This window comes from Photinus pyralis, unplaced genomic scaffold (assembly GCF_008802855.1).
Source record: "Photinus pyralis isolate 1611_PpyrPB1 unplaced genomic scaffold, Ppyr1.3 Ppyr1.4_LG2, whole genome shotgun sequence".
Classification (NCBI taxonomy): Eukaryota; Metazoa; Arthropoda; class Insecta; order Coleoptera; family Lampyridae; genus Photinus; species Photinus pyralis.
In genome coordinates this window covers 29,452,173-29,478,209 of record NW_022170403.1, presented here as the reverse complement: position 1 = coordinate 29,478,209, position 26,037 = coordinate 29,452,173, and the positions used below count along the sequence as shown (strand labels likewise).

General features: G+C 36.2%; 1 protein-coding gene across 1 annotated transcript; it reads right to left on the bottom strand.

Moving 5' to 3' along the window:
• Positions 1–10,321: 10,321 nt before the first annotated feature.
• On the bottom strand, positions 10,322–12,810 carry LOC116163933. Its single transcript, XM_031478061.1, has 3 exons — positions 12,749–12,810; positions 11,827–12,674; positions 10,322–10,416 (listed from the first exon to the last, which is right to left on the bottom strand). The coding sequence occupies exons 2-3, from the start codon at positions 12,392–12,394 to the stop codon at positions 10,322–10,324; spliced, it is 663 nt and encodes a 220-aa protein (XP_031333921.1). The 5' UTR covers positions 12,395–12,674; positions 12,749–12,810.
• Positions 12,811–26,037: the final 13,227 nt, after the last annotated feature.

Sequence of the window (26,037 nt, the reverse complement as noted above, 5' to 3'; positions counted from 1 at the left end):
ATATCACCAGGATAACGACAAGGGGCAAATCAACCAGGTGTACAACCAGGCTGTCAAGTTCCTTGGCCGCTAGGAAAGCGATCTAGGCGTGGATGAGAAAGTCGAAGAAAAAGGGACCGAACAGCTTATGAAGTCAAAAGTGGAAACCCACACCAGCCCGAAAAGTAAAATTACCAACAATACAAATCCCCATTTTGAGAAAAGGGTATCAGGCGCCATTCCACGATTTGTTTCTCAAATTGATCCGCTGCTGAATACGGAAAGGTTGCACTACCTGAAGAGTTATGTGGAAGGTGGGGGAGGGGGAGCGACCAGGTTAATCCAGCATCTTCACATCTTCACATCTCCGACTAAAACCACGAGACAGCATGCGAAGCATATTAAACAAGTGATACAACAACGTGAGGATAATTGTATCGAAAGTTTTAGACAAAATCCTGGATTTCCCTCGAATCGAAAGACAAAATGCGGCTCCATCACACAATCCGCGAGTGTCTGGAAGCGATCCAGATTTCAAAGTGGGAATAGGTTGCATAAATAAACAGGGTGTTCGAGCAATCATTAAAACAACCAATCCCGAGCTACAGGACGTGAATGACTGTATAAAAGCGGGGTTCCACTCATTAGAGGCAGCAGGGATGGACAAGAAGGAGCACCAAAGACCATCCTGGTACGAAGGCGGCAAAATAAGCTGCCCGCACTGCAAGGAGCAGCACCCCCATTGATTGGTGTCCGAAATTCGGAAGACTGTTGAGGGCCTAGAACAAGAGGGGCAATAAATAAAAAATTTAAAAAAATAATTAAGTATCAAATGTGTAAATGAAACCGATTGAAAACGTAAATGGCTTAAGGAGTACCTCCATTAAATTTGCCGCAAAATAGTGGGAGTTGGAGTACAAAACGAACACAAATTAATGTTTTAAGGACGTTTCGGTTTTTATGTATGTGGGAACAGCATATAATGCACGAAAATATTACAAGTGACCACCGTATAAAATTTAAAAATAAGCTGCAGCCTGGATGTTGCACGATCTAGGCTGATATAATAAAATCGAAATAAACGTCAAATCCATTTCAGTCTCCTTTTTATTTCATTTCACCGACCATATTTTAGAGATTTACTATCAAATCATCTTTCCTGCTTGCGTGACTTCGAATGTAACAAATATACTGGAAAAAAACGTATTCAAGAATGCTATTCATATCGGATAGGAGACAAAATTAGATAATCGTTCTTGTGGGTTTCTTTTTTGTTTCCCTCGGCTGTAATATTTTAAATAAATGCAAGAACTTTCCTCGCGTTTAAAACGGCGGCCGCGGCGACGCTGATAAAGCAAAAAATGTTTCAATCGATCTTGATAATAAATCGTTTTGGAGGAAATATAATTCTGTCGAAATTGTGATTATTTTGGTATGCATTGAATCTTTTTCTGAATACGCAAGGAACGCTGTTAAACGATGGGGCGTAGATTCACATCGAATCGCATTCCCATTCTACCCCGATCGGTACTTATCAGGACTTGTCAAGAGTCAGAAGAAAAAGTTTACCGATGTGTCTTCCGTTTGTTTTTTTGCAGCATCCGTTGAAGTGAGGATGGGTTCAATAACTGTTCCTGATTTCAAATAGCTACAGCTGACGTTGATTTTGTTTTAGTTTCCATTCTTTCTTTTACGTAATTTAGTTTTATTTCGAAAGTTTGCTTATTAAGTTCGTTAATGCGAGGACGTGGGCGTACTGGGAGTGGTGAAAGACAAACGAGGTTATATATGAGTATAAAGATATTTCCTTTAAAGGAAAATCAAATTAAGAGAAGGGTGATTTATGACTTACCCTTATAAGATGTTAGATAGACAAAAATGGTGCACTCAAAAAGGCATCAAGAAATCATCAGGGTGTAAAACAAGCAGTAATATTCGCAGTTACGCTTCGACCAAATTGCAATATTTTATTGAAATTTCTTGAAAGCGTCCGTCGTTAAAGGCATACTAAACTCATCAACCTAATGACGTGTGTCCTCAAGTTACTTGCTTTGATACATTTTATGCTTCTTGATATTAGCGATGCGAATGATTTGATTCTAAAATACGGTTTGGCTACGTACTTTATCTACATGAATAATCTTAACAAGGATGAAAGCCCTCGACATTATCAGATCCTTAAACTTCATTGACTTTCCTGCGCTACATTTGTATCTTATCTAATTTGAAGGTGATTCTATATTTTTAAAGGCATGAAGAAAACATAACTTCAAAGCGTTACCAGAACGTCTTTGAACATTTTTTTACAGTTGGTGCTTTCATCGGCTACAAATTATGAAAGATTTATCTTATTTCAGCGTCCGGTAAAAGTCTAATATAAATGCATTACAGAGGAATAAGCCTTCGTTATTAAAACGTGCTAAACTCCCACCGATTTTCAAAGAAAATATACTCGACATGTTCTAGTTCTTACACGCGATTGCCCTGAAAGACGTTTTTCATTGTGAGCACGCAATTTTTTGTCATTTACTGTCGGCCGTGTAACAAGCTGCTAATTGAAAATGTCTTTCCATTATTTGAAGTTTCACTTGAACTTCTCGCCCAATTATACAGAATGAACAGATGACTGTCACATATACATTCATAAATTCAGAAGGATTTTTAGTAACTCTTTAAATATAATTACTAAAAAAAAACATATAAGATATTAGCGCATTTTTTATTGAAACAACTAAAGGAGGTAACACAAATTGATAATATTCCCCCGCTACCATTTATTATTTAACTTATTTTACAAAAGGTGATATTTATTTGCTATCTGCCTCGCTAAATGAAATAATTTTTAACTGCCAAACAGATCAGCATTTATAAGTGTCCTGAGTAAGTGGTGTACAAATTACAAGATTTTTGTAATTTTGGTACTGGTTTAAATATTGAAAAATGGGTGATGTAAATTTTTGACTTACACGCTTTACACGTGGTTTATCATACTCGTATTATCAAGTACAATTCTGGTCCAACAAATTTCAAATATTGTCATTGCTGATGAAATACAGTGACGGCTAAATGGGGGCAAAGTTGCCCCTTTTTGGGACTAAAAAAACGCATATGACATTCTTCCCATTTTTTAAAACTAAGCACTTTAAACTGGTCAAACTTCTGGACTCTAGACTTCTAGAGAATATAACTTAACTACATACCATTTTCAGAAATACAAAACTTTACAACTTTGTATTCCACAAAATTTCATGTTCTTTTGAACTAGTATCTGCCGTAGTCGGACGGCTTTTTTACACTACCTGACAAACATCATTTAGAAGCTATTTCGACTCAACATAATGACGGGACATCCTGTATATGAGAAATCTTTCAACTTATTAAGTAAATGTGGGGGATTATTTACGCAATAAGCACAGGGTTGGTTCGTTTCATTTGAATTTGTATATCGGTACTGTTTTGCTTGTTAGAAATTTTGTTAATGCGTAATTCTTGTTTAAGTTCTATTGCTTTTGTAGTTTATTCGATTTAGATATGGTGTTAAAAGTAAGACACATCTGGTCGTTTGTGATCTGGAATTTTATCAGGCGTCACGTTTTATCCCTGTTGAGACATATGTTTCGAAGAATTACGCGTTTCATATGGGACAGCTTGATTCTTGAGGAAGGAGTTTATTTGATGGTGGAAGTGGTATTAGACACAAAATTTCGGGAAATTCCCCTAATTTGTTGAAGACGCAGTTCGTCATTTTTTATAATAAATCTGTGCAGAAGCAAGTTAACCAAAGTTATATGAGAAGCTTAACGCGTGTTTTCCGTTTAGGCCTTTTGTTAAGATTCTCCATGTTTACCATTGATGCTCTAGCACCGGGATGGTCCGTTTAAACGAAAACAGGAGCACCAGGCAACGGTCCGAGAAAATGCATCAGCAACGATTTTGGCAGATCCATCTATATGTCGAATGTCTGTAGTATACTGTGCAATATAAATTAGATGATTTTGCTGTACTGGTAGTAGTTTTTCGCGGCGTTGATCGTATTAATGTAGTGGATGTAGTAGTAATATTGGCAGTACATACCATTAGTGTGTAAAAAAATTAGCTTCCCATTAATCCAACCGTAACCTAGTTATATCTGTAGGTATAGAAAGTTCGTGAAAAAACCGACTAAAAATTGTTTTTTACGGAGTTATGTTCGCGATTTTATTAATTATTTTTTAAAGAACTATTGTCAACGTTTTCATTTGGTGTATAACTTATTTTCTCTAAAAAACAAGATTTCAAGCTAGCTCCCATTCTATTTTAATGCGATATCTACCATAGAAATTCAAACATGCATTTCTCTCGACTATCAAATTGATCCAGAAAGTGAAAGCACCCTCGCGATTTGCTAAAAATAAATATAATTGTACTCGACATTAAACATATTCCTAGGTCACATTTTTTCTAAATGATGTTCATGACATTCATTCTGACAGGCTTGGTGCATGCAAATAGCTCGTTTGTGGGTGAAAAGGAAACGGCTTTAGGTGTCTCTACAATAAATTTATGTTGCATGAGAAAGCTTTGCTGTTGAGGTTTAATGTAACATAATAACCAATTATGGTTATGGTGAACAATACTAATCGTAAATTAATCTTTTGTACAATACACGTTTTGCATTTTTCTTTGTTGAATCATGTTACAGGAAAAAAATTAGGGAAATAAAAGAACCAATTTATATCCAAGCATGAATAAAAGCTTCTTTCGCATTATTACCGAAAACGTTCATGCTCCCTTAGGAAGGCAGTGATAAAATGTGTATGATAGTTATGTTATGAAACGAATGCTGGCAGGGATGGAATTTGCGTCCAGGCACCGTCAGATAACATATAACATACGCGCCATCACTATACTACCCCCTGGCAGTGTAATAAAACATACATGACACTTCATCTACAGAAAGTGAATATCATTATTCTTTCCGTTTTGCATCGAAGCCCACTTTTACGCGACACAAATAATTAAAAATCGCGACGAATTGGACGAAAATTGTAACCATAAACGTTAAGGTAAATTAAAATGTTGCCACGTAGTGTGGTGGCTGAAGTTACGTTCAATATTTTAACCGCGTGGCAGCGCTATTGTCGCGAAAGCTAAGTGGAAAGCGGGTCCCATGTTTAATTCCCCAAGAGGATATACTTTCTGATAGAGCAGCTGTCAAACGTGCACGCATTTTAGGATTTGCTCTAAAGTCGAGACTTTTACAGGATTTAGCTACCGGAATTTGTATCGAAAAAGTGATTTTATTGGTTAAATTGACACTGACAATTTTAGAAAGTGATTGACGTTATCTGAGCCAAATTTGAATACCGCAGAAATGCGTTGATTGCTTAATAATGGATAGTAAAAGACTTGTTTCCTACGCATCCTGATTTTGGGGCGTCTAGTTAATCTCGGCTAGCACAAAAACGTTCTCGTTAAGTAGACATCGAGACGGCCACAGAATAAATAAGAAAGTTGAAATGAAGTAAATTTGTACGTCTAAAATTTTTCGACTTAGATTCATGAAAAAGAATAAAATGAAACTTTGCGTGAGAAGTAGCTGATTGCGAACACACCTCTTAGCGGATTTTCGTGAAACTTTTTTCAAGTGATAGTGTAATTTCGTTTGCTTGTTGTTTTGCGTGCTGGTGAAATTGTTTCTTCAACTAATTTTATTATTAAGAACAGGAAAATCCTTTGAGCTGGTCTGCTTAATATATTTTAGCATACCTCCAACTTAGTCGCGCCAAAAAAGTATCCTGAAACAGCAACAATATAAGATACTATTGGCTATGGAATGATTGTCAGTCTTGATGGTAGTTAAGTTGATGTCTGAGTTTATACATTATTAATTAAACATTATATAATTTTACTGTTAATTTACAATAAGATATATTAATTTGAAAAATGACGGTCATAAATGGGACAATATAAAAATAACAAAAAAATAAATGTAAATATAAATGTGGATTATTATGGGATAGTGGGGAGGGCGGCTCCATCTTCATTAATATATAATTAAATATACTGATGAGACAAACCAAAACTCTAAAAGGGTACCTTGAAGTTATGAAGGAAAGACACCTAAACTACATAACCGAAACTAAATTTTTCAAAGCGAGTATTTTGAAAACAACTCAACGTATGTTTCCATAATTTCCAACCATGATCACAAGTCATTTGTTACAACAAGAACACTTGATACGCTAAGTCAAATTCATCTCTAAACATAACACCAATAATAGTAGGGTACAAATATAATGTTTACATAGCTACGTGCCATTTATACTTACTACTTATTGAATAAATGATGGTGTATTATTAAATACCTAATAGGTTACATTATTAAAGGCTAACCTTTCGTGACTGTTGAGCAATTTACGTTGCGAGTTATTTCATTTGCCATATTATTTACCGACGTTTGAACTTTAATAATGTCCACAACAGGATAATAGAAAAAGCTAAACGCGTTCTTTAAAGGTTAAATGGACTTGTTGTATTGTGTAAACAAATATATTAAAATATAACATGAATAAACGAATTTGACAATGAACACGTCGGCACATTTCATAGCCCGTTTCATAAGAGCCTGGTCTGTCTGTTTAGGGATTTTTACAAAAACCAAGTAAAAACGCTACGGAAAATATACTTAACTAAAAATTGACAAAATCATAAGGGTAAAAAGAGAAAATTATTTTATGGAAGTTGTTAGCTGCAACACTGTTTTGTTTGAAAAACCACCGGAAAATAAAATAAAGGAAAAGCGCGAAAATCACCCTTACTTTGAAGATTCAACATTGGCTCGTCAATGGCTTTACATTATACAGATTCTGAATGTCAGGAGGATTGCACAAGATCGTTTCTGGGTAGCTAAGTGGAATTGAAATCTGTTGATATGTTGGTCAAAGCCCAGTACGTGTCAAATGCTTGATATAAAGGTCATAAAGTCCATATAAAGAAGAATTCTGTGTTTTTGTCTGAAAATCACGAATTTTCTTTGAGAGTCGTCCGAAATTAGTACGTTTTAATTAAAACGAGTTGTACGCGAGAATCTCGTCGATATGCCGTGAAATACCGAGAGCAAAGTATTAATTACGATTTTATATCTGTTTGCAATTAAAAAATTCAAATGTAGGTATTTTTAATTTTCATAGAGGGATTTCAACTATTTTGAACATTCTTCCTGGCAATTGTTTTGCAGAAACCTCCCAAGAACATTGCTAATATGCTTTCTGAAGAGACTTCTAAGGTGATTTACACAAACAAATTTTCTACCAAAATTCCTAAGATGTTTTTTAGAAACACCTCTAGCAAAATTTTCTTACTTGAAACATTTTCAAGTAAATTTCATGAGAGTTAAGATCTCTAACAAGGTTTTATGAAACCTTTTCTAGAAGGTATGCAGATAAATTTTCAGCTCACAGTTACTTTTCAGTGTTTCAAATACCCAAAGAAATTTATGAAAAGATTTATTATCTTCTTAGTTCTTAGGAATAGTCTTCAGTTTATTCAAATCCTTCACACTGCATAAAATTCGCAGCAATTCTTTCAGTTCTTGAAAAGTTTTCACCTCTCAGTTCGATTTGTAGACTTTAATTTTTCAGATCCATAAAAATCCGGAGAGATTTTATTTTTTCACTTTTGTGATTTCATCAGATTCTGAGTTCTTTAGATTCTTCCGTTTTATCAATTTATCAATAAAGATGAATTTATTCCATAGTATAGTAGATCGCTCTCTATATTAGAAAAACGTTGCGGTTGTATTAACGATTGGGAGAAGTCCATATCTATTAGAAAAGATTTGCAGCATTTGCATTACTTTTAACTAACTGATAATGATAATAATAATGGATCAATATACAGAACCTTATTAGATAATACTAAGCCGTTTGAGATTTTTTACGGACGGTTAACCTCTCTAAAACCCAGAACTTCAACGAACCTTTAATATATCGCAGTACCTTTTGTGATCCGAGAATCACAATAGATTGAGGCGTTTCAAACATCACTCTAGACAATTTTCAGTTTCATATGACTTGAAGTTAGATGAAAATTTTGGGATAATGCTCTTTTTCCTTCTTTTTTTGGTGCTAACAATTACATTTTTAAACATTAAAGTCTTACATTTTCCACTAATAAATTTGACGTCTTTGTTCCCCGGAATTCCGCACCGTCGCCCGAACTGATCGGCACCTGCGTTGCTTATCTCGCACGTGGCATTGTTTATCGCAAAATCGATTTCTATTCGATAATACCTTTTTACTAACATCGGACCAGATAAAACGTTTAATATTATTATTAAATGTTCTCTTTGCGTATAGTTAGAATCAAATTAAACAATGTCCGACTAAATTTACAATAAGTAACTAACATTAGAATTGAAAATTCAACAAATTTCTTCCATTCTGCGCTCATTCGAAATTAAGAAAATCGCGTCTTATGAAACAACTTAAATTGCGCGGGACGTCCCGACCACAATTTCCGAGATTCCGACTGAAATTACGTTAACAAACACGTATTTTTATATTACAAGGTGGCTCGCTCCCATCTTCAGTATTGTTTCAACCTTCAGAAATGACACCTCGTGTAGTTTACACAGTAATCTGTGTGACCCATATGCAACAGCGTTATAAGCCGACCAACCTTTTATTCCCACGGAATCGCTTGTATTCCACATGATTGTGAGAGATGGTACTGATGTTTAATAAACTTAGAGAAACGGTTGGGGACTAAATATATTTCACATTATATTGCACATGTAAATGGGGTTTTTTACGGCCATACGTAAATGGTACACACCTACTATTGATCCTACTCTCGGTACTATGACCATATCACTTTCCAGTCCCGTTCAACTGTTAATAGTAAATAGTGATAACCTTTTTTAGGTGGGGTTTAATTTACTGATTCGCAAAGTGCTGCCGCAAACAAAATTATTCAACCCATGAAAAGATACCACTGCTATTGCTATTTATAAGACAAATAGTGTAAGCCAAATAGATATGAAATATTATGCATCGCTATGCATCAGGAAATGGGACTCATAAGATGACGTTATAACGTTTTCTTACAAATTATGCACTCGCAAAATTCCAACAAGAAAAAGAAGGAACAAAAACGGAATGAAGATTTTAAAATTAAAAGCGGGCCTCCGTTCCCCGTTGGCAGACAATAATGTGCGCTTCTATTCTCTATAACAGCTGATAACGTAACCGTCTATAAAGAGGTTCTATAAGCATTAATATCCAAAGCCGCAGTCAGCCAAATTTATAATTTTAATAGGGAAACGCGATAGGACAATGGTAAACTTAGATAGCTGACAGTGCAAGTCCGAAAGAACCCTTCGAATCGAGAATGCTGATTGGTCGATAGAGGGTGATAGCGCAAGACAAAAGCCACCTCTTATTGTTTATCGTGAAGTGTTTTATGCTGTATGAAAATCTGATATAGAAAATTATGCGGCATTGCGGATTGTTGTTAAACATTAAGATGAAGAATTTAAATTATTTTTATCTTTTATTAAAAAGAATACATATAGAAATGTACTGCGATTGGCTCCGGGGCAAACTTACAATCATATGCCGAGATAAGACCTTCATAAGTCCCGCAGAGATTCTACATTTACATTGTACGAGAAATAATAGCACTTGGATGCTTGAATAATACCCGAACATTATGAATCATCAACGTCCCATTTTCATTTCCCTGCAGCTCACATAATTATTTCGCAATTATATAAATTCTCCCCTAGACGTTTTGTACTCACGGAGAGCGAATTATTTGCCGAATACATTTACGGAAATTTTACTTTAGGCTCCCTTTTATTGACACTTTATTATGGTTTCGTGAATAGAAAAAGTCAGGCGATGGAAATTGTGTAGGTGTGCTCATATAGTATGAAATAATTTGCGAAAGTGGCGGTTCCACAGATTTTCCGTTTGCCAACCACCAAACGTTTAATTGAAAATGCAAAGTGTGTTTGCGATAGTTTAAAATTTCACACCGCACTATCAAGTTGGAAAAATAAAAAAGCAATCAAATACGATGATCCTAACCTTTAAAAGCCTAAAGTGCATGAGATATTCATGTAGACACCATTGAATTGTAAAAGATTAGGGTGAATCGCCTACCCTGTTACATATGTATTTTCGCTTGAATTGTATGTTTACATGAGTACTCTCATTCACACACTTCAATGAATTTAAAGATGTTTTCTTATAGTCACTTTCAATAAATTTGTATGAGTACCCGAGTTATAAATTTTCTTCAATGGGCTTTAATTTAATATCGCGTCTTCTGTGCGCAATATTAACATTGATAGAAACTATTGGATATACCGTTCGGATGTGTAAAGTGCCGAAGGTTTTGCATTATGCAACACAAGAGGTGGAAAGACCAAATTTTCCGTTCTTTCTGTTTCTGAAATTAAAAAGACCCTTACCTGTCATAGCTCGAAGGGGACCGATTTAATCTAAATTCAAAATTAAACGGTGCCTCCGTTTTACTGTAAAAAAGGCCGGTGCACTTTTAACACTACTAAGCATTGCTATTCTAATTATTCTGTTCCGACGACTACTGAAAGTAACGTCAAAATAATTTCCCATTCGTTAATCTATGTAGATTACAGTCCACTAATTAATGTTTATTTTAAAAAAATCCTTCCACTTAGAAATCTCCCTTAAATTAATAGTGCTAGTTACCTGTAACTAATTTCCATGATGCAATTAGTAATTAAATTAATTATATCGAAGTTTAAACATAATATCCGTAATGAAAGTAATAGAGTGTGCCCTTCTGAAAAAAACAGAAGTTAAATGACGAAAAAGCAAAGATCCCTAAATCAACCCTTCAAACCCTGTGCGCTTTAGTCAATTTGAGATGAAAGACCCCGGAGGAGATAAATAAGTGACACTTGCCAAGAACCATATTATGAAATCTGTCCAATGTTTGTTTTCATTTATTACAAACTAGAACTACCTTAGTGGAGACAACATTAATCTTTGGCTATGATAAATAGGTAAATATTAAATAAATAAATAATACAAACATCTATTTTTTAAAACAAAACCAATATAAAAACAGACACCGCTGACATTCGTGGAAACCTTAATAAGTGAGGATATACCTATACTAGTTGTTTAGAGGTGTCCATATTATATTAAGTTTTTTGGATCAGGATACTATAACGTAAATTTAATTACTTACGTCGTTTATTTATTTTCAATTAATTAACAATAAATGCACAGCAATGGATTTGTTGAGTTGTGGTTCGCCATAAAGATTAAATGGAGATATTGATCAAAATCACGCTGATGATCGGACACAACTTTTGACAAGTACTTCCTTAGATGAAAAAATATTTTATATACGGGCCAAGTTATCCATCTCCTAATAAATGTATTACGCCAAATAAATTTCAAAGTGACGAGAGCACTCACAATGGTACCTAAGTTTTTAGTAGAAAGTCGATATATATTGACCGTAAATGAAGGGATTCATTGGATTGGATGGGAGAAGTTGCAATTATAAATCCGGTCTAGGACGTTTTGGCGCGGCCTTTTTGGCGCAGCCGTTTTGGCGTGGCCGTTATGGCGCAGGCCGTTTTGGCGCGAGCCGTTTTGACGCGAATCCGTTTTGGCGCGGGCCGTTTTGGCGCGATCCGTTTTGGCGCGATAAAAATAACATTTAACACAAAAAGATGTACAAAGTAAACACCAGGAATTAAAAACTAAAACCTTTAATTGTACATACGGAGAATGTATATGATTACAAATATATACAAACAAAACAATTTTATGGATTCATTTCATAATTGTATGATATACCTACCTCTTAAATACTCTATAATATTTCTGTTTTCAAAATCTAAAACTAATCGCGTTATTCGAGTATCGGCATCCCTGTACTTCTTGAGTTTCTTTGGTGGCTGTCTCCCTGCCAACAGTTGTTCGTACTCGCCGTCCCTTCCCTTTTGAATTCTTTTTAGGGTGTTAACAAATTTCCATATAGTGGGATGATCCATCCCCAGCTCAATTTGCAGTATCCGATGAGCGGCCTCGGCATGATTGTTTGTGCGGTCTTGATTGTTCTGCACTCTGTCGAACACAGACCACATATTTGGAGGGAACATTGCTAGCCTTCTACCATTTCCTTTTCGGTTCGGACGCCCGATGTAATTGTCTTCTAACCATTGCAGAAGAGGTTGAAGTTCTACTGGCAAAGCTTCACCCAACGCGTCAACAGCTTCGTCCAAATCGTTTATGGGAACAAACGCCAATGAACTAACCATTCTAGCCATCACCGCAAATTCGGCATCGGTGTTGTAGCGATGTAACAGTCCCAAAATCGATAGATGTTTTTTCAAGTTTTTCGTCAAATGAAAAAAACAGCCATGCATTGTAACGCCTGGAAACGCATTTTTAAATGCATTTATTGCTGACAGCTCGTAGTCACAGGATATACTTATACGTAGGGTTGAATGCCAATTGCGGATTAATATTTTGTATCAGATCTATCATCGTCGCATACGTTATTTGAAGTTTATTGGGTAGAAGGGCATAGAGCAAAGCGATCACACCACCAAACCTTTCGGCCAATATCACGTAAACCTGATGAAATAAAGGTGGTGTTGACTTGAAAGTGCCATCTACGTACCATTTATCTGACTCACTAAGGATCTGGAACAATTATTAAATATAACAAAAAAAGTTTGAGTAAATCGAGTACGAAACAATAGAGTCTGAATACTTACACGTAATGAACGTTCTCTCCCAAATATGACAATGCGATTTTGAATTGGTCCTGTATCTGCTAGTAGAAATAATTCTTGTTCGCCATTAGGCAATCCATAAGATCTATATTCATCGGGAAAAACGAGTTCTTGTACTGTTGCGGGATTTGGAGGAGCAATATTCATTTCATTTCGTTTGCGCCTAATAACTTTCTTTAGTGCATTTCGATTGGGAACGACAGCTGTAGAAATTCATATATATGTATATATTTAGTTGTAAAGGGCAGTATTAACGTTGTTTATAACAGAACAAAGGTAATCACTATATGGGCAAATTAAGTTAAGAAAGGAATGCAGTTGAAGATAAAAAGTATTATTAATTATGATACCTTGTGCCGCTGGAGTAAGTTGAGACGAACATATGTTTATGATTTGGCTGGGTTGTTCCATCGTATTAACAGCTCTTGCTTTTACAGCACATACGGCGATATCAGATTCCACTTTTGCTGCATCACTATCGTGGCTGTGGCCGCGGATTTCTTTAATAATTTCATTGTTTTGAACATGAATTCTTCCTTTGCACACGTTCTTCCTTTCGCATCTCCAGAATTCGATAGACACATCTGTTTCGCTTAATCTATCAAACACGTATAAATAACCATTACTTGCGAATTTTGGTTTCTCTCGTTTACTCTGTAGATTTATAGCCATAGTTTGTAAGCACGAATCACGATGTACTTTTGCTAAAGCCAGATGAGGTTTGTCATCTCAAGATAACATTTCAATATTTTAAGGAATTTTTTACTCCCTCCCCAAAAATGTATTCGTAAATTTAGAACTGACCACTTAAAAACGACTAAATAACTCTATTGTAACATATTCCCTTTCATTGTGGATACCTGAAAATTTACATGAAACTAATCCTTTTTAAAGATGGTTGGGGCTGTAAATATTAGTCAATGGTTGGGATAAGAAAGGTGAATGCTTAAAGGTTCGCAATCCGCGTGAACACAAGATCGTCTGTTAATGTTAATCCTCTCGTTTCAAGTGCAAACTCACAAAAATAATTCTTAGAAATAACTAAGGGACCTCGTAAATAAGTCTAGTACAAAGTAAACAATCGGCATATTGGTATACAAAAAGAGCTGGTTGCGCAAAAAGTTACCCATCTCAGGTAAAATATGAATTTGCAGGCCCATTACACAGTCCTATGGAAACTGTAATAAATTGTTATCAGGACTCAAAAATGTTCCCCACCTCAGACTAGTTTGCCGGGATGGTCGTAGCCGGGGTGGAAATCGCCGGAATGACCATGTCCGCAGGGATTAATTGAATGTCGTTACGTTAGAATTTATTAATTGTATTATATTTACGCCACATCCTTTCCGAACTCCCTCTGAATGATCCACTCACAATTGACAGACAATTGTCTTAAATATGATTGGAATGGTCTCGCGCCAAAACGGTCCGCGTCAAAACGGGTTCGCGTCAAAATGGCTCGCGCCAAAACGGCCCGCGCCATAACGGCCACGCCAAAACGGCCGCGCCAAAACATGCCATCCCGTTATAAATCAGCTGCTTTGATGATAAGGTTAACAGAAATGAGTGGGTGGTGAAATTGTGAGGACAATTATTTCTCTTTAAAACTTTAATGGCAGTAGTTTTCTGTTGTGACTGTCATTTATGATTTATGGAACCAGTGTCGCCGTTAATTGTGTGCAATTTATTTCCCTTTTATAAACTTTTTCATTTTGAATAAATTTGATACACTGATAAACGCGCTTAGTATCAAGTTATTTATAACATAAACAATTTAATGAAAAAAAAATAGTTTGACGAGCGCAAGTGTTATATTCACGTTATCGCAATATATTATATTATATTATTATTATTAAAGGCCCAGGACAAAATAATAGAGGAGAGATATTGCATTTAGAGGGAAAACAGAGTGTAAATTCTGTAAATTTGCAATTCACGAAATGTTGCAATTAAAAATCTAAAAGACATTATTAATTTGTGAACTAAGAAAAGATAATACAAAGACAAACGATTTAGAACTCAAAAATATTAACGACTCGAATTCAAGAAGAATTAGAAATATTATAAAGATGAAAAACATTACTGAAGATTTATTAAAAGAAAGAATTATGAAAAAATCCTGTAAGAGACATTTAGATTAGGAAGATTTAAGGGTTCGATGAGAGGAATCCATTTGAACTGGGAATTAAAAGAGATAAAATGATTCTTGTAGAATTTACAAAGATTGAAAGGGTGCAAAGAGAATTGCTTTAAAATAAAATTTGGAAGGTTAGCTATGTCTCCCTTCTTGAAGTAAAAATTTCAAATGTTTTAAATAAATCCAAAAATTAGGTAGGAAAAATTAATTAAATGATCGACGGTGAAGCGCTCTTACTGACAGTTCCTTCTTAATTAATGACTACCTACTACAACCCACATTGTTATTGAGATTAATGTAATAATACCAATTATTTAATAGCGCACCTTCCAGATCTTAAATTCGGTTGTGCATAATACAACAAACATTTTCGTGTTCTTGGTTTCTTATCAGTTTTGCTGACCCAGGTTGGTAATAGCGGGGCTCTGCTCTATGGCTACGTTGGTGTCGAAGCGTGCGACGCTTCTGGTATTAGTCGTCATTACACACGAATTATTTCGTTGCAGATTATTAAATCACTATAGTTAATATAAGCTCACTATTATACTATGGCCTTTGCAGTCTTTGGCTTACAAAATAATCTCTCATTCCATGTATGTCTATATCACAAAATTAATAAAAAACAAAATCAACTAACTATTTTCTTCCATCAGGTCCTGTCTGCTGCTATTTCTATCCAGTCCTCAATACCTTGCATTCTCAGACCTTCTTTCACTGCTAACAAGCAATTTCCTTCTTGGTCTACCCCTTCTCTTCTTTCTTCCCTCTCCCAACACTCTGTTGGCATGTCTGGTCTCTGCCATTCTTGCTACGCGTCTCAGCCGTCTTGCACGTTGTGCTCTTACTATTTGGAATATGCCGGGTTGCCCGCACTTTTCTATTAATTCCGTATTTGTTTTTCCTACTCTCCTTCATTGTTTCTTACTCCTCCATATATCGTTCTCAGTACTTTCCTTTCCCATATATGTCCAGTTTCGCCTGCTTCTTTTTATCGATTATCAACGTTTCCTTTCCATACAGCACTACCGGGCGGATGACTGTTTTTAACACTCTTATCTTGGCCTCTCTTGATATTAATTCCTACCTCATCTTCCTTAGTGCTTAAATATTTAAACCGCCTCACCTTTTCACAGCAGACTTGCTTGGAGTCTATAAACAGCAGTCCTAAGTTTTGCTCATAACTATTACTCATTATTTGCTTGACAGTGAAGAACTGGTCCACAGTTGCTCTACCTTCCCTGAATCCTCCCTGGTGTCCTAAGATTTCCTTGCTTGTATAGGGTCTTATTCTGTCCCTTATTAGCTTTGCAAACACTTTTTGGGCTACATCCAGCAGTGCTATTCCTCTCTAATTTTCACACCTGCTCCTGCCTCTCTTCTTGTATATTGGGCACCGCAGCGCACTCTTCCACTGCTATGACATTACCTCTTCTTTCCACATTCTTATTATTAGCTTGCAGATTCATTCAGCAGCCGTCCTCCCTCTTCTTTTATCTCCGCTTGGATGCCGTTTTCCCCTGCACTTTTATTATTTTCCAAGTTGTTTATTATTTCGGTGATCTCGTGAATTGATGGATTCTACTACTCCGTTCCCCGTTTGTAATTCACCCTCTTCCAGCCCTCCATCTTTGGTATCGTTTCTACTCCCTAACAGTTCTTCGAAACGCCCATCTTCTTACTTCCCTTCGTTACTCCAATCAAGTTACATTCCTTATCTGTACTGTAAATCAGCTCATTTCTATTTACTCGTCCACTTCTCTTAACCTCCTGGTAGAAGGTTCTTATCTGTCTGCGAGCGTAGTTCTCTTCAAGAGCTTATAGCTTCCTTTCCATTCCTTCTCTTTTCTTTCTCCTACACGTGTTTTGCTAACCTCGCTTTCTTGATTGTAAGCCTAATTCATTATACAGTTTCTGTTGATGCGAAGCGTGTTTTTGCGAATGAATGCCTTCCATTTTCTTGACAAGATTGTTTCGCCTCAAACATCACTTGGTAATGTGTATTCTATTCTGTGCCCTATTCCTTAAGTGGCCAGAAGAGGATTACTGAATGGTCGATAACGGGAGCTCATTTACGAATAATTACTTAGCCAAACCAACCCCAAGTTCGAAAATCTGGTTCCGTAAACAACGTACGAGCAAATCATGAATAAATCCTCAAACAATTTATGTACCACTTCAGAAATCATAGTACCTCAGTATATTAAAACTGCTAGACATTAGAAAATTTCGGGTACATGCTCAAATTGCAACTTTTTACGCACAAAGAAGAGTGATAAAAAAAATAAAATTAAAAAAAAGCGAAACGAACATGTCAATACTTTTAAAACGTGAGGAATGAATAAATTGACGGTTTCCATCATCAGTTTGTCCGAATATTTTAGTCAACGGTCAAACCTAATGCATGCACTGTATATTCCTCTGGAATCGGATTTTTCAAAAACGGCAACAGTACATTAATTGTTTGGATATTTGTTCAAATCGTTCCTGTTTGAGTCGCCCATTTTAAGCGTGCCTGTAAAAGTAAAACACAAACTATTAGGAGGTGTAAATGTAAAATTCCAGATACATCCATTCGGCAGAAAACGTAGGATTTCCGTTTAGCTCCAGTTTAAGCCATATTTATGAGAGTACTTGGTTCAACCTTTTACAGTTTGAATTAGTACATGAAATGTAACACCGTTTGAAGGAAATGCTGTTAAGAAAGACAATTTCACTGAAATGCATCTTGTCACATGAAAATTGTGATTTTTGATTGATCGGCGTGTACGAAGATATTAAACGAGTGGTTGTTGTTAACTTATAAAACATCTTTTATAAGAACTTTATCGTAAACATTACTTATTCATGCGTATTCAGAACAATATCACGTAGATTCTGTTTATACCCCTAAATTTTGAGGCTTTTCGCTGTCGGCGGAGCTTTTAAATAAATCCTGTATTTTCACGTTGTATATAATCTACTATTTCTCAACCTCAGTGTCAGCGCCTACGTATAAGGTATAATAACACACCTTAAGTTTACCGGGTTACGAGATAAATTAACACCTACTCGTTTAATAAATTCATATTAGGGCTCACATTGTCAAATATATCAGGAGGAAACTAAACGCCCGAAATGAAATAAACAAAGTACAGCCTTCGGGCAAACTTGTATGACAATCAAAAATCATGATTGTAATTTCCCACAGGTAGACTGAATCAAATGTCGAATGTCGCATCAGCGTCAACCGCAGGCGTCTCCCCACCTTCCTTCTTTCTTGTGGTATACACTCGACGCTGAGCGTCGCGACGGCACATGGTTCGCGGATTCCGTGGCGGTATGATCAGTCGTATCGTACAATGAAAGCGCGCGCCGTTTTACGTTCGTCGAACTAAGTTGTTCAAAAGTGATTGTACAATTGCTTTCCGTAAGTAACCTCCATTACTTACCCATAAGCACAGCACCTCCGCAAGCAGCCCTACTTAATTTAGAAGCGGCTTTAGCTTTACTAATATTAACATAGAAGGGGAATCGTGCCCATACCGTTGCACTCAGAGCTTACGTTTTGATTCGATCCCTCAAAATTTGTACAGCCAAATTGAAATACAAAACAGATCGTGACCCGGGAACCGAACTGCATGTTCGCCGCAGTTACTGCGTTCAAACAGGAAATGAAGCTTTCAGTGTTGTGAATTTAGGTATTGTATTTTGCATTATTCAGTGGAAGGCTTGATCAAAAATTTATACGACCGGGTTATGTTGTTATATTTTAGAAGGAATTCATTATCGCGTGGGTGAGCGGTTCAGGGAAGTGCGCGTGAGGTTATTATAAATTAACCCTCGTTATATACTTTTATGCACTCTTTTGTCCTAGTTGAAAACAAATTTTATGCACCGTGCCCCGTGTATTCGGAGGAAAGTACGTCAAAGAATAATCAAGTTACGTATAAGTTTGTACAGTCTTAGTATGGCGGTAGAAACACAAACCGTCATGTATCCGCTAGATGAATTTTATGTGACTTCGAGCAATTGTTAGTAATCAGATTTCCAATAAAATACCACACCAGACAATTTCAAAGTGCGCATTAGTTAGTACTATACTTGAAGCTTAGTTTACCCGAAAGTTCGTTCGGAAATTTCGAAACAATAATGTGTTCAAATTAAAAAGTGAAACTTGAGCAGTACGATAACATTTGGATAGCGGTGGATTACTTACGCTGCCGTAACTCTCAAATCAATATCTAAAAGTAAATAGATGAGCATATTCCTAACCGTGCAAATTCTTTACTGCCCATATTACAAAATAAAACCGAATAACGGCTTTAAAAGAAAATTGTGCTGCCCTTTCGTAATAAACGAGCGAGCCCAGAGAATTTGCTGAATGCAAAGAAATTCTAAATTAGTTTGTAAAAGCGCATTCTGCAGTTGAAAAAACTTCAAACTGAAACCGCTTCGCTTTGGTCACTTTTAATTCACAAGTAATTTTCACCCCCAGATATGTCTAGGTAAATTTCCTTCTTGATCGTTTAGTGCTATTGTTGCTGAAAGGATCAGAGTGTGTGGAGGGATTGCGGATATTAATAAGGAAGTATCAGAATAATCGACGTTCACACCTATAATTCAGATTCAATGTATTAGGAAAGGTTGCATCAAGAGTCTTACGTGAATTTTTTTCGGCACATAATATTGCAGGTATTCTGGCTTCAAACGCAATTTTGAATATCAATGGAAGCATGATAAACTCCAGGATTTCAACTCGCGGATGATCGCAATAATACCGCAAAACTAGAAAATTGCCTCATAGGTTTATTTTTAAGCATTTCAGATAGCTTTAACACGAAACAATTTTGTTAAACTGTTTATCGTACACGAGCGACAGACAGACCAACGAGCAATTACAACAATATATACAAATATCTCGAAGTTAAAAGTTGTTGACATGCGCATGCATAATGTGCATTTTCCTTCTTATGTGTGTTTTTTTTTAGCATCAGCTTCCGCTATTTGCCACATACGTCTCATATATTAAACATCACATTTGTTATATCATATGTTGAGGTTAATTGTTTTTATAAATTTAGTTATCGAATCGAAAACTGCTTTTCTTATGTGTTTTCCACCTTATTTAGTTGTTCTAATTTTTTATGACTGTTATGAGCAAGTTACCCTAAACGTCAAAATTGATGCGCTTATTTCGTTGTTTGGTTAGAACCTTTATTAACCCCGCGAGTAATTACTCCCTAATTAGATGCCGCTAAAGTTACTATTTTTATTTATAGGCTAATTTTGTTTTTTCGTTTACTTTCTTTTCTTCTCTAAATTGTTCGACATGCATTCAACTCCTCTTATCGTTTTAATGTTGATTGTTCTTTTAAGACTGTCGCATGTTAGTTAACCTGTGCCAGGTTCGACTCCTTTTAGAGATTAGTGGGTGACTTGGGAGGGGAGAGAGGATTAATTTTATTTTTTCTGGTAAACTACCGCCTTCCTTTCTCACCCCTTATCAAAAAAGGGGGTTGGGGTTTTATCCTTCATGGTACTCTAATGAAAGGTCTCAACGACGGGAATTAATTTCCACCAACTATAGGCCTCCTTCTCGACCCCTGATTGGATATAATTCCTTATATCTCAAGAACAGATTGCCGGAGAAGGGTACTCACAAAGGGCGATTGGGACGTCTGGACGATATATCTCCAATGGTCACGAATATCTCGAAAACGGTTTGTCGGAGGAGAGTACTCTCAAAGGCAAAATAAATCGTCTGGACGAGAGATATCTATTGGTGAAGTCGAATCTAATATCTTGAACACAAAGTGTCGGAAAAGGGGGGACTCATAAAGCACAAGTGAAGCGTCAGGACGAGACAAATCTATTGGTGATGTTGAAACATTATCTACAGAACGGAGTGTCTGAGAAGAGTACTCTCAAACGGCGGAAAGATCGTCTAAACTTAATTAATATCTCGAAAATGTTGAAGAAAGGTTAGGTAAAGGGAAAATGCAATATTTCGGCGCTTGATTCTTCTCGCATTAGATGGCGTAGATTTTGAATGTATGCCCGGCGGCCTTTAAATGTTTATGGCTAAAGAGCCCCCTTCCGATTAATTATCTATCAAGAAAATAAACATATCGATAAATATAGAACGCTCCTACCTTATAACCCAACCATTTACTAAGCTATATCGGTTTAAAAAAATGCGTTTTATCTGCATAAGAGTTGTGCATAGTTTATACTTTTTTGTTGTTGTGTGCAACAGGATTTAAGTGGTGTCATGCTCTTGTCGGTGTAAACGTAGGCAATACAAATTTCGGCAAACCGATCGCAATAGTTTTTTTACACGTAAATAAGTACATAGCATAAAAAATTGTCGAACTTTCATTTCTTTTGTATTACCAGGTAATGTAGAAAATGGGTTGCCCCAAGGTATACGTATTGTTTAAAATGAGATGTATTATACCCACGTGTATATTTTATTTTATGTTACAAATTATTGTGATTTCCTGCTGTTTTTGTTTCAAATTTCGTTTACTCTCAAATTCTTCTAAAGTAGGCACCGCTTCGTGCCTTAAGTTCTCCTCTACTTACTTTCACGTTCACTTCTCAATTTCGTCTGCATTTCATCTTACAACCAAAGGGTCGAGCGGAGGGTGAATGCAGCAACGTAAGACGCCAATTTCCCCCGACTTTGCTTCCAAATAGTCTGCCATAACTTGTGAGGGAGGGTTGCATAATTGTCCTCGTTGTCTGTGATCTTGCGTTCTTTCAAATCAATGAGAGTGTCCTTGCAATCCCAAAAAAATCGTAGCCATCACCTTTCTTGTAAACTGACAAACTTTGAACTTTATCGACGGCGCTTTTCCTTTTCTTTTCAATTCCATTGAGTCTCTCTTGGACATTAGATCATAGTTTCATTCGCAGTTTCAATTCTCCATCAGGTAGAAAGGGTTTCACCCCAGATCGCCAAAAGTGATCGAGCACATTCAACTCGACGCGTCGTTGGCGTGGAACTGCCGAGAGTTGTTTGCGTGCACTACCTAATTTTATTCATCCTCAAATGGTGGCAAATAATTCGGCGAATGGTTGTCCCAGAAAGCCTGGACTTTTTTGGCAGGGTACCTAACACGAGCGGTGTTTTACGTCTGTCGTTACATCCACGGTCCTTCTTGTTTTGCTTACTTACTAACAAACGACCAACAAACGATTGAAATAAAAAGATTCTGAAAATTCCAAAAGTGGAGGGCTAACTATACGCCCAATTTCTTGAATTTTGAATAATTCAATAACGATCAACCAACAAACGTGAAAATGTAACTAACAAACACCAACCAACGACCAACAAACGATTCAAATAAAAATATTCTGAAATTTCCAAAAGTGTGGGGTTAACTATACGCTCAAATTTTGAAATTTAAATAATTAAATAACGGTCAACCAACAAACGTCGAAATGTAACTAACAAACGACTAACAAATGCCTAACAAACGATTGGCATACAAATATTTTGAAAATTCAAAAAGTGGGGTTCTAACTTGACACTGGTCAAAATATTTTCATTTACCCGTTCCCCTCTAGTTTTTCTCAATCCTATAAACTACTCTCAAGCGTCTCAGTGCTCACCTCATGCGATTCTTTAAGTTTTCATTGAAACTCCCTCATGTTTCCTTCAACCTCCCTTAAGTTTCCTTTAAATTCCCATGTCATCTTCTCAAATTTCCTTTCATAAAGAGGGGTCCATAATATTAGAAAACATTTCTACTGCCTTCCGAATACTCCAACATTTCAAATTTCCATCCAAAAATAAATGAATAAACTGCTCTCCAACCATTAGCCACCGGTAACGAAACCCTTATCACCGTCAAGAGGATCAATACGCCTTTATTGTACGTGACAGGTGATAGTTTTCGGCATGTTTTTTAAAAACTCTTTTCCACTAGAATAGTTTCTACTGATTCTGTAAACTTTAAGCTACATCACCTATTTTGCTAGTCCGCAAGCATATAGATGGAATTCTTGATCCAGTAATGCAGTGACATGGAAAATCTATTTGGTGGTTGGAAAACATTGCACTTCCCCTCATTGGTGACAAGCCAGATTCTTTGCTCTTTGTACGTTTTCCAATCCACTTTATAATTAGAAGACAACGTCATTGGCATTCCACATAGGTACAACGTCAATTTATGAGTCTTCTGTACCCACTGCACTCAATGTAAATTTCCATAAGAGCGCCCGCCATAAAAACGCAAGTTGTTTTTCAAAAATAAATTTTTTTTAAGACCTTTATCAACAAAATGTTCGGGCTATTTTTTTTTAAGTTTATAGCAACTGAATACTGATTGTTTAAAGATTAGATGTTTTGCATCGATTATTGCGCTAATCTGTTTTATTTTTTTACTCTGGAACAAAACGGTTTATGGAAAAAGTAAACCGACAGTTTTCTAGATAAGTTACTTCTGAACATTACCCCAAAAATTGAAATCATATTTTTTGGAAATAAAGTCTGTATCTTGGCGGGAGGTAAATCAACAATTTGAGTGTAACAAGTAGCGCCGCTGCACAGTGTCGACGGGAACTAACTAAGGACCAAAATAGGAGTTGACTAAGCAAGAATATCATCTTGTTTCTTGCAACTATAATCATATATAATACCATAAGTAGTCGAAGTATTGTCGAATATTTTTGAGCTGCTGTCACGAATGCTAGTTACGCTGATTAATACCACGAGCGCTTGCGCGAGTGGTATTAAAAAGCGTAACTAGCATGAGTGGAGCAGCAGCTCAAAAATAATCTACAAATACTTCGACTACGAATGGTATTTGGAGGACTATTCAACGAATCAAAAGAAAAATTAAGCATAATTACCCACGCGAATGTATTTCCATGACAACAACAAACGTCAAAATAAATTATGGAAGTTGCTTTTCATTTTGCTATTGATTCTATTCGAACTTTTGTGCTCCAAGCTAATTCGTTATGAGTGATTAAATTAAAAGATGTGGTGATAAGTCGGTTGTCGAAATTGATTAACAAACTAAGAAGAATGTTCCGGTTAATACGACAAAATTTCGCGTCATTTCACTGGTGGAAGTTTGACAAATGTCATTGAATAATCGCATTGAATTGTCGCTGAAATACCACACGTGAAATTATCACTTATAATTGCACAAGAGGTTTGTATTTTACCGAATAAATTTGGGTTGTTAAGGTAATGAAAATCTGTTGCCTAGCAATTAGACGAGAAAAACTGTGAACTAATAAAAATGCGACACCGAAGGTGGAGCATTTTTAGGTTGACAGTTTTTCGAGTTCAATTGCTAAAAGGAAACAGATTTGAATTGCAACAACCCAAATTTACTCGGTTTAAATACAAACCTCGAGTGTAATTCGGCAGGACAATTTAACGAACAAGAAATTCACCAAACTAGTCAATTATTGACAGACGTCAAGCTAATCATATGGGAAAGGATAATGCGAGAATTGTTCCAAAATGAATAAGTGAAAAAACCACTAGTGCATTTGTCGCTGGAAAAGTTGCAGGTAACTTTTGCCGCTGTCAAAGTGACAATTACACTGCGGCTTATGTGATTTTTTATACATGAGTTGAATTGTCGCTGAAATACCACACGTGCAATTATCACTATAATTCGTTCCCATTGGCGCAGCAATTTGAAATCGAGACATTTCACTGGTTGAAATCTGACAAATGTTAGATGAATTGAATAGTCAGTAATATTTGATTTAAATTACTATGTTATTGTGCGTTCTCATAATTAATGTATTTATATAAGGTTATGGTTATTAGCGCTATCAAGAAATTAAGTAAATAATATTTGATCCATCACGTACACATATAAGTAATAAGGTTATGTTGAATTTTGAATTAAAAATGTCAAATTTAGAAGCGTTCAACACACTACATTTGCTGACCGCAAAATTAAATCAGCTGCTAACTTTTGCTATGTTCGTTGAACGTACCCATTGTTACGATAACTGACCCGTGGGCCGTGACTGCGCGCGCACTAAGCAGGCAGAGTCATGCTCACGCTCACCTACAGTATTCGTGTTGGTTTATCGGTATTCGGTGTGTAGTTAGCAGTTACGCTTTGGCCGCGCAGGAAAATGAGCAAACGTGTAAAAGATGGTGCTGAAAAACAACGAGATAGAAAAAAGACAAAGAGGGATAATGAAGCGGCACAGTGTCATAATATCGGAGATATGATTAAAAGTATTGGTGTGAAGGTAAGTCTGCAAAATATGTAAATTATAGTAAACTCATACACTGATGGGCGATGGCGCCAAGGCCGTCAAGCAATTCTTTTAGTAGGCAGTGAGGCAGTGCATTGCATGTCGTTTGACTCATGAAATTATTTGTTGTAGACAACCGAGCCGAACGAAGGTGTAAGCTCAGCAGTTCCATCTACCTCTACTTCTACTTTCGCAGATTTTGTAGAGATTACAGAATTTGGGGACTGTGACTGTGAAGTAAATCATTTAGTTAGCGATGAATCAATTTCTCGTCAATTTGATGAGATAAATCAGGTAACGGTAACATTCTTTTTTTACTCTGTGTTTAGGTACCTTCTGTTATTTTGATTGATATCAAACATTCAAACAACAAATTGCTTTGCTTCTAGACTGATGATATGCTTGAGTCACATCGAAGTAGAGACGAACAATCGCTGCCATTGATCGACAAAGTAAATGCTTTTGAAAAGAACGAACACGAAAATCGAGAACCTGGGACCGTTGACAAATTTAAAAGACCATCTAACAACGACTATCATACTTTTTTTAAAATTCATCCGATACAACCCTCTGAAAAGGACAAAATGAAATTCAACCCAAGTTTAGCTTATTATTGAGAAGATTTTAATGGCAGCAAAATCAGAAGACAATGGATTTCGTGTTGCGAAGAGAATAATACATTTTTCTGCTCATTCTGTTTAGCATTCAGCAAAGAAGACAATTCATTCACGCAAGGTTGCAAAATCGATCCTCGCAGAATATACGATCGGATAAGAGAACACGAAAAATCGATGGCCCATCAAGCATCTGCAGAATCGTTTTTATTAAAAAGTCAAATGAAAGATATACGCAGCATATTTACCGACACCTCCAAAAAAAGGCAAGAAATTAATGAACGTAGAGAAGTCTTGAA

Bases quoted from the DNA above. Each gene is read 5' to 3' on its own strand.
- LOC116163933 (XM_031478061.1), bottom strand. From the start codon at position 12,394: ATGCATGGCTGTTTTTTTCATTTGACGAAAAACTTGAAAAAACATCTA. The intron at 10,417-11,826 runs GTAGGTATATCA...TTTTAATTTCAG, and splicing joins TATTATAGAGTATTTAAGAG to AAACAGAAAGAACGGAAAAT.